The sequence below is a fragment of the Fusarium falciforme genome, chromosome 6 (genome assembly GCF_026873545.1).
Source record: "Fusarium falciforme chromosome 6, complete sequence".
Taxonomy (NCBI): domain Eukaryota; kingdom Fungi; phylum Ascomycota; class Sordariomycetes; order Hypocreales; family Nectriaceae; genus Fusarium; species Fusarium falciforme.
The window spans coordinates 486,801-500,176 of NC_070549.1; the positions used below are offsets into that span (position 1 = coordinate 486,801).

Sequence of the window (13,376 nt, forward strand, 5' to 3'; positions counted from 1 at the left end):
GCCTGCAAGTCCATCAGTCAAAACAAAGAAAAAGGTGGGCAAAGTATGGTGCCTGTTACAGAACAAATCAACATTGGCTTCATTTTTCGTCAAGTCTCGCGGCTATAAAAAGATCCGGTGACCACCAAGTTCACATCTACACACCAACACTGACCCAGCAACACCAAAGGCTTCGTTGACAGTCTGGCCAACTGTGAAATACCAGAATCAAGAACAAGATCGGGACTCGTGCAGCAAGAACGATGTTCATTTTTCTCCCTCTTTTCGATATTGCACTCACGGCAACCTTGATTGCCATTCTGACTCTCTGCTGTTGTTGGCAGGTAATGAAATGTGCCAAGAGGGTCTGCTGCTGCTTGATATATCCGTGCTTATGGGCACTGCTACTGGTGGGTCTATTTGCTATCTTTGTCGACGACGACCTGCTGCAGCAACTACAGCAGCGACGATCAAGGGTTAAGTTCTATTAACAGTATGCCTTGACGCAGAGCTAATAGCCTGAGCGACCTGGTTGTTCGACAGGCAATACAGCTCAACACCCCCTTTTCCTCTATGACAATACCTAACTCGACGACAATAGTTCTTTATTAAGATACTGACCCTTTGTCGTGATAGACCGTGAGGGGCATAAAGCCAAGTATATCCTAGAATTGAAATAAATCACACAGTTTATTAAACACACATGTATTCCTCTTAGGCTCCGAGTCCCCTTTTAATGCGTTCTACCAACGTGGTCCGCATGCAGATTATCTAGTACTCTTCATGATATCTAAAGACATGAGTAGAAATCTTGTGTCCCTTGGAATCAAATCTCTGTGGAAACACGGTGAACAAACCATCGTCATCTCGGGGCTCATAGTCCAAAGTGGCAGCAGCCTGGATAAGCACATCCAGCCCATGGTTTTCCTTCAGCCAATGGGCCACCATGTCCATTGCAGCAACTGCCCCAGATCCAGTCCAGATATTGCCGTCGATGATCCACTTCTTCTCCCGTGTCCAGTTGACTTTTGGCCAGAGTTTCCTCGAATACTCGTACTCGATGTTGTTAACCGTGGCCTTCCTCCCGTCTAGAACGCCTGTGGATGCGACGACGCTCGCACCGGTACAAGTTGTAAAGAGAAGCTTTCCAGCCGCAACGTGTTTCCGGATCAGATCAGCGTGCTTAGGGCTTAGATTAAAGCTACCCAGGTGTGGCCCTGCAACGAGCAAAATATCCAGCTCGGGACACTCATCCACAGTCGTTGTGGGGACAATCTTCATCCGAAGAGTACCCAGATCAACGGGATCTAGAGTTGGGCTGATATGGTGAAAGACGAATTCTGGTGCTCGGGAAATGACATCGTTGTCGATGGGGACGTATTCCCGAATGGTTTGGAGGGCGCCTTTGCTGGCGGAGCAGAGAAGATCGGCAGGCCCGGCTGTGTCGACTACTTGGTAGGCAAAGCTGAGGATGCCAAATTGGATAGGAGCCATTTTTGTGGCGAATGACGATGGGGAGGAGGCGCAGGCCAGATTGTAGGCCGATGTGGAAGAGGAAGAGTAGGTTGGGGTTGTCATGCGAAACGGATGCCGGCAGATGTTGGCTATAAATGGAAGCGGCGGAGAAGTTCCAAGCCGCATTATTTATTCTCGAAAATTCTTTATTCAATTAAATACAGAGTTCAATAGCTGCACACTATACCGAGATCCGGTCGGTGGTCACGACGATCCGTGGCATCAATATCCGGAGCGCACCCGGATGTAGCTCCGGGACCCCCGACGTCCCGAGTTTGAGTCTCCCCGACTTTGTAAGCACCATTTGACGAGTTTGTAAGCGTGTCTGAATATATCCAGTAATTGCGCTTCGACATAAATTGGATCTTGATAATCAACAACGTTGATTGATAGTTTCCGCCTGGATAAAGAAGTGGGTTAGAGTATGCCTCGCCTTCTACCCGTTCGGATTTGCAAGTGGATCATTACAATAGAACTTCCGCCTACCGGCATCGCTCGGGTCTCTGAAGAGCACCTTCATGGGGTGTTTCCGGGGGCATGATGAGCGAAAATGTAGTTGCCGGGGCTCATCAGTTCAAATCATGCAACCATAATGGCATGACCTATGCAGGTTATCGGCAACACAAGGACAGCAATAAGTGGTATAAATACGATGACAAAGGCCGCCTTGAAAGCAAAATTCCAACACATTTTAACCCGAACTCGTTTTCAAACGCTGAAATGCTTCTGCACTTGTTTACGTTGGGCTTTGTCCCTACCCTTTGCGCCGCTGCTGCGGACAGGTTTTCTCTGCCGAATACTGATGCCACATTTGGCAAATCGCCCAAGCCATTTGAAATCAACGTTGATCGGCAGTTTATTGAGAACACTCGAAAGCGAGTCGCACATTCACGGGCTCCTGTGTTTATGGGTGTGAAAGGCGACGGTCCGAGTGCTGAGATCTTCACCGCAGTGAGGGATTACTGGGTCAATGAATACAGCTGGAATGCAACTGAAGCAGCCATCAACCAAAAGTAAGTGACACAGAGACAGTTCTCGCCAAGTTACTAACAGTTTTTCAAGGCTGGAACAGTTCACAACCATTGTCGAGCCCGTGATTGACAATGCCAGCTACCCGGTCCCCCTCCACTTTGTTCATCATCGCTCACCCCGGAGCGATGCCATTCCTCTGCTCTTTATCCATGGCTGGCCAGGCTCGTTCCTTGAAGTCAGTCACATCATCGGCAACTTGACAAACCCTCCAAATGCATCCGTGCCGGCATTCCACGTTGTTGCTCCGTCAATCCCAGGTTTCGGATTCTCTCCTGCACCTCGGCAACCCGGCTTCGGTCCCGTCGAAGCGGCTCACTCCTTCAATGCACTGATGCTCCAGCTCGGCTATTCTAAATACGTCATCCAAGGTGGAGATTTCGGCGGTGTTACCCTTCGTTACCAGTCTCATCTGTTTCCGGACCATGTCGTCTCAGCACTCAGCAACTTCTGGGTCATTCAACCAAACGAGGATGACATGCGCAGACTTGCAGAGGGGGTAGCAACCCCTGATGAAGTTGCATACATCAACATTCTCGAGACCTATATCAATCACAACTCTGGATACCGCCTGATGCAATCAACGGAACCGCTCACCCTGGCAATCGGCATGACAGACTCCCCATTGGGCAATGCCATGTGGATGTATGATCTAATGGCCAAGGTCATCGATCCGGCCATTACGACCTGGACTCCTGAGCAGATCATTACCTGGTCAATGATGTATTACATCCAAGGCCCCTACGGCGGCATGCGCTTTTACAAGGAGGTGCTCAACGATGGGGGCTTCTCCCTGCTCGACTTTGGCACTCTGCCGCTGGTTGAGGTCCCAGTCGCCATCAGCCAGTTTCCTTATGACATCTGTTACCGTATGCCATTGGACTGGGCGAAGCGAGGAGGAAATGTTATCAAGAGAACTGTGAACCACCACGGCGGTCACTTTGCCGCCTATGAGGTTCCTGACCTGCTGCTCAACGATATTTGGTCTTGGTTTGGGGATAAGGAGGTTTCAGGAACAAGCGTTTTTGGGCATTGATTCCATAAGTGACCCAAGAGTGTAGTCAGAATTGTTGTTAGTATCAATGACGTCTCCGTCGGCCAGAGTATCAAAGAACACAATAACAAACACACGACATCACTAAGGCCCAATACTAGTATCGTCAAGAAATACCCCCGCAATGTGTTCTTTATTATAGTTGAAGCCCGACCCTTGATGGGCTAACTGAGCCAGAAGATCGTCAAGAAATACGCTAAGGCTTTTCAAACCGACGCTTGGCATTCGAAAATGTAATCAGAGGCGAAGTCGTCTGTTGAGTACCTAAAATAGTTTCCAAGTTTTCTCACAGCATGCAAAAAACGGTCATCTCGCATCAACTCCCGGGACCAATCCCGCGTTCAGGATGTATATAAACCCTCATCTACTGTATCCCAAGAAATTTCACTGGCGTTTCCCCATCCCATCGTCATCGTTGCCCATACATCATGAAATAGGGGAGGGTTCTTCGGCTCGGCCCAGCCTGATAAATTCGTCAAATTAGAACCCCATTGTTCCACGGATCTCCTCAAGCTCCCATCCATCACAGGACACCCAAAAACCCTGCTCACTGGGGTTACGGGTGGTGGTCCTCCAAGCAAGCCCACTCGACGGTCGTATTTTGACTTGGCAAGGCCTAGCATGGCACGACTGGCCGACAAAAGATCATTTGAAGCTGTAACATCTGCACCATAAGACATTTTAGATAGGAATTGATCCAGTTGAAGTTCGGAGCGGGCAGAAGCCGAGTCAAAATCAGGACATAGCGAGAGCGGGAATGACAAGCGAAACGATAGCGTAAGGATGACGATGAACCGAGTCCAGTCGTTGACTGTGAATGAAAGGAGCGACGAATCTTCGAGTTCGCTCACGTAGTCCAGGAAATTTCGTATCTTTTTTGTGGCGCTGCACATGTTGGATATTTGCGGAGGAAAGCAACTTGTTTTGGCAGACAAGAAGGTCTTGGCTACGGGAAAGGCGAGTAAGCTCCCGCAGTCAAGGAATACATCGATAAACATGGCCTGCATTCGTGTCGCTCCTTATCATAGCATTAGTCATTCTCCCGCACATTCACAGTCACGCAGCTCGACGTACCCGATCCCATGGTGAGATTATCCATGCTTTGCTGCAATTCCTGACGTTGTTGTTCAAGATCGGCCAAAACCAGTCGACTATTTTCCACGGTCTGCCCCTCCTTATTGATTACCTTGGATGCATCGGAAAAGAGGTTAGACTGACGGACTAGGGCTACGAGCGTGTAGTCACCGTCGACCTGGGCGTTATGCTGAAGGGTGTCGATGGCGGTACTGGCCCAAGTCGGATGATTGGTCGGTAAATCTCTCTCCCCTCTCCATACAACGATATATCTAAAGGGGCCCAGAGTAAGAATAGTTTGCAGACTGAAATAGAGAATATTGCACCTTACGTAGAAACAAGATATAGATAAGTGAGACATGCTCGGATCTTGTCAAGTTCATTGCCTGTCACTTGCCGACCCAGCGGGTCAGGCATCGTGAGCAACTCTTGATCCAAGTCAAGATCATGGATGAGATCAGCGGCGATCCGCAAACACTGAACCAGCTGTCCGTTTTTAGGCCGCAAGTGAAAAGGATACCTTGGCAACATGAGATTGAGATGCATAAAACTCGTTCAGTAACCAGACTTACCATGCGCAGTATATTAATACACCTTGGAGAAGCTCGAGGCTCTTCTCCCCACCAGAGACATACTTCAGACCCAGAGCCTTTCGAAACTCGTCATCATATAATGCGTGTTTCTGCACCATCTGAGATCCCGAAGCTACGGTCAAGATGGACAGCAGAAGGAAGGGTTTTGTAGCAGCGAGATACGAGACGTTGCAGTCATCAGGAAAGACTATAAACGGTAGGTAATCAATCATGGACTTAAAGGTGTTCAGGAGAGATTCCGCGGATGCCATGTCGAATAAAGGTTGACGCCAGATGTCGGAGATGAGATGAGGTTGACTTGTCAAACTTCGGGGGCTGGCTGATTGGCTTGCGCTTTGCAAGCTATCAACAGCATCTTCCTCATCGAGTACGGCGTCGAGAGCCTGATCATGCATCTCCCGCAGGGTTTGCAAGTTATCGGTGAAATCCGCTTTACCTGGTACGGTGTAGTTGATGCTAAAGGTGGCAGTTGACTGCGTCGAAGGTCCAGTATCTCCCGTTCTAGAAAGTGAATCATGTTAGAAATATCTAGAGGTAAGCAAAACATGGTTCTTACCCCCATTTGCGCTCCCATCGGCGAGGCCGTGGCCTAGTACGGGAGATGCACTCTCTTTTCAGGGCGAGACATCTAATAGAGATCAATGAGCATGAAATGAAAAGCTAACGTTGCTTAATGCGTTACCTTTCACACACCCCTGGCTTCTCACTGGCTTGGCATTTAATTCTGGCCGCCCGACAATGCTCACACGCTGTCGGGTTTCGTTTCGAACTGCGGCTTCGTGTGACCGACTTCATATTCAGCAAGTCCGACAGATCTAATCGAATCTGCACTCAAAACCGAGCTTGAGCTCTACCGATGGTAGTGTCAATCAAGTGCCGAAGTCGGCGGAAGATAGTTAAGAAAAGAAACGCAGACGGAACCTCGGGCAAAGCGGTCAAACGCTGCCTGTGATATTTTGATTTGTCATTCTCCTGCTTATGAACGGCCCGGAGCCCGGGATAACTCCCCGGTCGATCAAACAGCGCTTGTGAGCGACATCCGGCAGCCACGCGGATGTAGCCTGTGGGGATTACCCAATCGGGCAGTCTCTTGTCTAAAGAGCCGAGCGACTTCAACGTTGTTGCAGCTTGGGACAACTTACTCAGAGTTTTTTATCCTCATCTCTACGGATAACGACTAGAATATCGAAATGAGCACGACATCTACCGGAAATGTTACTACGGAACCTAGCGGCGTTTGCACACGCCGATGCTGTATAAGTGTCGAGGGCATCCTCCATCCATATCATCTGCTCCCTGATAACACACTCTTTACCGTTTCGCTGCATATCCCGGTGCAGACGCCTTCTCAGCAAACTCGATTCAGTCGTAATTGAGTCAAGATGGCTTTCGGAGAGTCGATTCACGATGTCGTTCGAGACGCCCCCTTCGGACAGCTTGTGCGCTACTTCACCAACAATCGCCTCTTCAAATACCCAGAAGAACAGCCAAACTTCAAGCTTCCTGAGCCATGGGTCCGTATGATGAGCGACGCAGAGCCCGATAGGATACCTGACACAGCTTCATCCTCAACCCTCTCCAACTCGAGCCGCGAGCAAGAGACGATAGAGGAGCACGTCAGCAACGCGGCCGAACTGGATCTCGAGAAGAAGGAATTTCCTCAAGACAAATCGACCCGTCTAACAGCCAAGACAACCTCGGATGGCACCATTTTGGTCGATTGGTACAGCGAAAAAGACACCGCCAACCCACACAACTGGTCCAACTCACGCCGTGGGTTCGTCGCCTTTCTCATATGCTTCTACACATCTGTCGTCTACCTAAGTTCAGCAATCTACTCCTCATCAACCGAAGGCGTCATGAAAAAGTTTGGCGTCAGCAATCTGGAAGCAACCCTCGGCCTCGCCATGTACGTCCTAGGCTACGGTGTCGGCCCACTGCTCTTTTCGCCTCTCAGTGAGATCCCTCGCATCGGTCGCAACCCCATCTACATCATAACTTATGCCCTGTTTGTTATCCTCTCTATTCCAACAGCCCTCGTGGGTAACTTTCCAGGTCTTATCGTCTTGCGCTTCTTGCAGGGGTTCTTCGGGTCACCTTGCTTAGCCGCCGGTGGTGCTTCGATGAGCGACCTGTACAGCTTGGTGAATTTGCCTTTTGCAATGATTGCCTGGGTTGGCGCCATGTCCTGTGGACGTAAGCTTTTCTCCTGACTATGGAGACTCTCCCGCTAACTCCATAACAGCCTCTCTCGGTCCTCTCCTCAGTGGATTCGCTGTGACAGCGAAAAACTGGCGTTGGTCCTTATACGAGTCCATCTGGGTATCGGCACCGTTGCTTATTGTTCTCTTCATCTTCCTGCCTGAAACGAGTACCCCGAATATTCTCCTACGCCGCGCTCAACGCCTACGCAAGCTTACCGGCAACCAAAAGTTAATGTCCCAAAGCGAGATTGACCAAGCTCACTTGACAGTCTCAGGCATTGCTATAGATGCCTTGATCAAGCCGTTGGAAATCACTATCAAAGACCCAGCCGTTTTATTTGTTCAGGTCTACTCGGCTATCGTCTATGGCATATACTATTCCTGTAAGTGTCCTGTGACTCGACATAGTCTTTTACTGACAGTACAGTCTTTGAGGTGTTTCCGCTCGTCTATCCTGTTTACTACGGAATGAACCTGGGCCAAGTTGGTCTCGTCTTCCTCTGCATCGCCATTGGATGCATCATCGCCATCATTGCTTATGGCGGATTCCTATACTTTGTGGTCACGCCGCGGATAAAGAAGGTCGGCATGGGTCCACAGGAGAATGTTCTCTTGGCTGGTTTACCTACATCATTCGGTCCTACCATCGGCCTGTTTATATTTGCTTGGACAGCCCGGGCTTCTATTCACTGGATCGTCCCAACTATCGGCATCACCATCTACGCTGGCTCCATATACACTGTGCTGCAGTGTATGTTCCTTTATATCCCGCTCAGCTACCCTCAGTATGCTGCCTCTTTATTCGCAGCCAACGACTTGTTCCGCAGTGCCTTTGCTAGCGGCAGCATTCTCTTCGCGCATCCGCTATATGCGAATCTTGGGATCGCTAAAGGCACGAGTGTCCTCGGTGGCTTGAGCGCTACTGGTATCATAGGGATGTGGCTGCTGTACTTGTACGGTGCCAAACTCCGAGCTCTCAGCAAGTTCGCCACCTAAGCCAAGGGTTAAAGCTCATGTGTGTCGAGCCAGAATCTTTGAGTCTCTGGGGTGACTCTAGTCCAGTCAATTATGCTGCGTTGAACTCAGCCGCCAGATAACTACTCTGCTGTGCATCTCCCCTCAATCATTTTTCATTCTTTTTCTTAGACTCGTTCAAGTACCTTTATGGAAGATAGAACTGGTTGAATAGACATATAGATAATCTGCTTCTTTTCGTTTCTCTGTTCAGTTTCACGTGAGTAATTTGACGTCTTGAGCCTGCGGTTGCAAGGTTGGGTTTTGCGAGAACAGCTCATTCAAATACCCAGTGCTGGTAGAAGCAGAAATGTCAGGGAAAGACTTCAATCCAATGCTTGGTTACTGTACCCTGGCGTCCCATGCGTTTCCTGTTTCTTTGAAGAATGGATTGTGGTGGGTGCAATCTTCAAAGTTGCTCATGAAGGTTTGAAGATTTCTCATAAAGCTACCCTAAGCTTAGACAAAGCACACTCAGCCTCGCATCTAAGCGTTCTAGGAGACATAAAGCATAACCACTGAATTTCGCGTACCTACGCGAATAACTCCTCTGCTGCCTTATCGACCGACACGTCAAGGATGTCAAGGGCGAAATATGGTGATTAAGACGGTGATTAAGGGAGGCGGCGATGTCACTCTTTGATGCTACGGTAGGCTCCCTAGACACGTGACGTACCGGAAAACGGCCGCTGGTTGGACCTGAGGGTGTGTGTCGGTGCTACGTCGCAATCTTATCAGCCCAGGCTCTGTGTCGCGTCGCGTGGAACCGGATGTGTGCCTCAGAGGGCTGCAGTGCACGAGAACCAGTGAGAGGTGGCACGTCTGCAGCTGTCAAGACCTCTTCTTGTGAGGTCTGCATTTGCATTGGCGGGCGCCGTTGGAGCTGGCTGACGGTGGCTGCGGCACGGGAACGTCGGGTCGCCGAATTCTCTGGACAAGCGAACCCCGAACGGAACATGTCGAATTTATTCTTGGATGGAACTTCTGGGTCGATTTCTATAAGCGAGCCTTGAACTGGCGTCGCCACGTCTTGTCCGTCATGCACAATTGATGGCGCTGGCACTATTCGTTGGCGTCCTGACGGCGTCAAGGTCGGGTCGGCAAGGATGGATCCATGGGTTGATTGATGGATTGTGGGGATCAAAGAAGCCGCGCCGCGAGAGCGAATGGAGTACGGGAGAAGCAGTGACGGTCAGCGGTTATGTGCAGATATCAGATGAGACATGCGATGACGAGGCAAAAACTCGGATTCCGGGTAGTGAGCACAGGTTTCGGAAGAGAGTGAGAGAGTCAGAATCATTGAAGATCGAAATGCGTGGAGGGATGGGTTACAACCCCCCGGTTCCACGGCAGGCGTCTCCCGTCTTGGTGTTGAGCCACCCCCGGACCCTAGCCCGGCGACGGCGCAAGCCATGACACGCGTTGGTCTCGGAGGGAAGCAGCTTCAGGTGGGAGGAGAAGCGTCTCGGGAATCTGTGAATCTTGTGGGATTATGCTTGTCTCGCTGACATGTGTGATGGTCAGTGAGATGATCCTTCAAAGGGGAAGCTGGTCGCAGGGAGAGGATCGTGCGGTAAGGAGCGCTAAAACACAGATCGGCAATCTGTTTGCGATAGAGGAGCCAATTGCCTGTTGTCCCTGCGTGCATGAGGGAGGAAGAGGAGGGACTTCGTATTCTGTATGCAGGAGGGGGGATGGATGGATCCGTTGAGGGATGTGTTGAGGGAGATATTGATGCTCGAGGTGATGTTGAAACAAGATAATTAAGTGGGAGGTTGAAGTATCTCTCATGACTTCAAACCTTCGTCAAGATGGCAGAGTACAATAAAGATTACAATTAATTGTCGCAATCGTCGCTTCACCTGGCAATGGCCAACCGCTCTTATTTCCCGCACCGCATGGGCTATTGACGCCAGTGGCACTAAACAATGACGCCGGTCGCACGGCCAGAGGCTGGTGGAGGGGACGCTAAGACGCTACACGAGACCCCTCTCGTATTAGCGCCAGGGACCTGCGCTAAGACATTGATTGGGCTTTGCCCCTAAAGAGTGGTGGGCCAGGGGGTGCGCAGGGGCAGGTGCGTGGTGGGTTGCGCCTGCAGGTTTAGAATAGAAACACAAAAACCCGGCCATCTCCATTTTCCCTCTTGTTCACCTACCATCCAACCTCGTCGAAACCAACCTCGGCGATTTCTTTTTTGTGTGTGCATTTTCATTTGTTTTTATTCCTGTCCGTTTCCCGGTCATTCCTTATGCCGGGGTAACAATACATTCTTCATTTTATTTACTTTAAACATTATTTGACATTGACCATGTTGTCCGCTCTTTTCGTCGCGGCTTTGCCCGCCTTGGCCCACGCCTTGGACGATGGCATCATCCGCTATCCCATCAGGGCCTCTCCCGGCGCCCCCATCGTCAAGGGCGTCACCCGACGACAGAATGAGGTCGCTCTCCAGTCCCAGAACACGGGTCTTTTCTACAGCATCGATGTTACCATGGGTACTCCCGGCCAGACCATCACCGTCAACCTCGACACTGGATCTCAGGAGCTTTGGGTCAACCCTGTTTGCGACAAGTCGAATGATGTCTCGTTTTGCGAGTCTTTTGGTCATTTTGGAGAGAGTAGCACTTACACTTCGATTAATGTTACGGGCGGACTTGTTTATGGAACTGGATATGCCTACTACAACTATGGCTACGACTTTATTACCATCGGCTGTGAGTATACAACCCTGTAAATTGAGACACCTTACTGACCTCACTCAGCTGCCCATATCAAGCAGCAGCTCTTTGGCGTTGCCTACGACACCTCCGTCGTGAGTGTTGGTATCATGGGTGTGGCTCCTGACCTGCACGGCTGGAACGCCCCTTATCCTCTCGTCATTGACAGCATGGCCCAACAAAACCTCATCAAGAGCCGAGCCTTCTCTCTTGATATCCGCACTATGGACAGCGACCGAGGTGCCGTCATCTTTGGAGGTATCGACACCCGCAAGTACTCTGGTCACCTTGAGAAGCGTCCCATCATCCCAGCTTCGTCTTCCCCTGACGGCCAAACCCGGTAGGTTTGAGATTCATGGTTACGTAGAGTTGCCTCTAATTGTATTCCAGATACTGGGTCCATCTCGATGGCATGAGCCTCACTCAGGATGACGGCTCTAAGGAGGCCATCTTTTCAAAGACCAACGGCTATGCTGTCGTCCTTGACAGCGGCTACACCATCAGCGCCCTGCCCGGTCCCATCTTTGAGAAGCTCCTGGCCACTTTCCCTACTGTCCAGCCCGGAATCGGTTCCTACCACCCTGTCGACTGCGATGTTGCCAAGCTCAAGGGCACCGTTGACTTCACTTTCGGCAAGACCACCATCAAGGTGCCTTATGCCGACTTTGTCTGGCACAACAAGGGATCATGCTACCTGGGTGCTTTCCAGGACGATGGTGAGTATCTGCACCACAGTCTGGGTAAAAGCGAGCTAACAAGTGGTAGAATTCCCCGTTCTTGGTGACACCTTCTTGCGAGCTGCTTACGTCGTCTACGACTGGGACAACGAGAACGTCTGGCTGGCTAACAACGAGGACTGCGGTACTAACCTGGTTGCCATCGGAAGCGGAGCTGACTCTGTTCCTGATATCGTCGGCGAGTGTGCTTCTTCTGACTCTACCAACACTTCTGAGCTGCCCACTTCCACCGAGGCCTCGACTGGATCTACCGCTTCTACCGAGTCTGTTACTTCCACCGAGTCCGAGACCAGCGATTCGACTCCCACTGCTAGCACCGAGTCTACTCTCTCCTTCTCCACCACCCGCTTCCACAACACCTCTTCCGTCATCCCCAACAAGCTCGGATCCTCCAAGACCCAGTCTCTCTCCGACTCGCTTCCTACTCTGTCTGGCTCTACCTACTTGGACCCCTCTTACCTGGACCCCACCTACTCGGGCCCTACCACTGCGGCTCCTACCACTATCACGTCGACAATCACCACCAGCAAGGTCTACACCATCACCTCGTGCCCTCCCAGCGTGACCAACTGCCCTGTCGGCTCCGCCACCACTGAGATTATCACCTCGTACACGACCTACTGCCCCGGCGAGACCAAGGCTCCCAAGCCCACTAACCCTCCCGTCATCAGCGACACTTCGATCGTCACCAACACCCACGTCTACACCATTACTGACTGCCCCGGCGAGGGTCCCTGCAACAAGGGCGAAGTCACCACCGAGTTCGTTGCCACCACCCAGCTTGTCCACCCCCAGGTTACTGCCATCTACACCGTTCCCGAGGCTATCCGCTGTGGCCCTGGTAACGCTCACTGCAAGGAGGCCACAACCAAGGCTGTCCGCGTCGTCACCATTACTCCCGCCACCAAGGCTCCCGAGCCCACACCCGTCCCCGGTGTCTGCACCACCTGCGGTCCTCCTGGCAATGCCAACGGTACCATCACTGAGGTCTACACCCACCCCAGCAAGCCTACTCAGGTGTACACTCAGCCCGGCGGTACCCAGATCTACACCAAGCCCAGCCAGACCCAAGCCTCAGGCTATGGCTACCCTCAACCTCCCGCCAGCACCGTCGCAACGGTCGTCAAGCCCAGCGGCGAGGAGCCATCCGAGCCCACGGGCACCAGCCCTGCCCTCGTGACAGGCGGCGCCGCATGGAACGCCCCCGGCCAATTGGCAGTTATTGCTGGCGCTCTCTTCGCCGCAATGCTCTAAACGATGAGCAATAATTCTAAAGGGTACATGCTTGAAAAACATAATTATTCTTTTTTAATAACGGGCGGCGGCTTGAAATGGTTCCACAACCATGGGTAGATACGGGGCATGACGTTTTCCCCCCCCTTCATAGAGGTCTTTTCTACACATTCACACTTGCATTGTTAGATTCTTGGTTGTATTTACCTACTCAAACAATTTAT

General features: G+C 51.1%; 5 protein-coding genes across 5 annotated transcripts; 3 read left to right on the forward strand and 2 right to left on the reverse strand.

Annotated features, from left to right (window-relative positions):
- Nucleotides 1–750: 750 nt before the first annotated feature.
- NCS54_00768100 (DJ-1 protein-PfpI domain-containing protein) lies at nucleotides 751–1,473 on the reverse strand (the record flags this gene model as incomplete). The annotated part of the gene is made up of 1 exon (XM_053153096.1): nucleotides 751–1,473. One exon carries the CDS (start codon nucleotides 1,471–1,473, stop codon nucleotides 751–753), a length of 723 nt encoding a protein of 240 aa, XP_053009071.1.
- A 741-nt stretch (nucleotides 1,474–2,214) lies between these two features.
- NCS54_00768200 (EHN domain-containing protein) lies at nucleotides 2,215–3,814 on the forward strand (the record flags this gene model as incomplete). The annotated part of the gene is made up of 3 exons (XM_053153097.1): nucleotides 2,215–2,507; nucleotides 2,557–3,529; nucleotides 3,755–3,814. The coding sequence occupies 3 exons, from the start codon at nucleotides 2,215–2,217 to the stop codon at nucleotides 3,812–3,814; spliced, it is 1,326 nt and encodes a 441-aa protein (XP_053009072.1).
- A 172-nt stretch (nucleotides 3,815–3,986) lies between these two features.
- NCS54_00768300 (Hypothetical protein) lies at nucleotides 3,987–6,039 on the reverse strand (the record flags this gene model as incomplete). Its single annotated transcript, XM_053153098.1, has 7 exons — nucleotides 3,987–4,040; nucleotides 4,129–4,595; nucleotides 4,652–4,923; nucleotides 4,983–5,171; nucleotides 5,224–5,745; nucleotides 5,801–5,872; nucleotides 5,927–6,039. The coding sequence occupies 7 exons, from the start codon at nucleotides 6,037–6,039 to the stop codon at nucleotides 3,987–3,989; spliced, it is 1,689 nt and encodes a 562-aa protein (XP_053009073.1).
- Nucleotides 6,040–6,626: 587 nt separating this feature from the next.
- Nucleotides 6,627–8,444, forward strand: NCS54_00768400 (MFS domain-containing protein; the record flags this gene model as incomplete). Its single annotated transcript, XM_053153099.1, has 3 exons — nucleotides 6,627–7,440; nucleotides 7,490–7,831; nucleotides 7,876–8,444. The coding sequence occupies 3 exons, from the start codon at nucleotides 6,627–6,629 to the stop codon at nucleotides 8,442–8,444; spliced, it is 1,725 nt and encodes a 574-aa protein (XP_053009074.1).
- A 2,329-nt stretch (nucleotides 8,445–10,773) lies between these two features.
- Nucleotides 10,774–13,173, forward strand: NCS54_00768500 (Peptidase A1 domain-containing protein; the record flags this gene model as incomplete). The annotated part of the gene is made up of 4 exons (XM_053153100.1): nucleotides 10,774–11,179; nucleotides 11,228–11,522; nucleotides 11,573–11,898; nucleotides 11,948–13,173. The coding sequence occupies 4 exons, from the start codon at nucleotides 10,774–10,776 to the stop codon at nucleotides 13,171–13,173; spliced, it is 2,253 nt and encodes a 750-aa protein (XP_053009075.1).
- Between the last annotated feature and the right edge of the window lie 203 nt (nucleotides 13,174–13,376).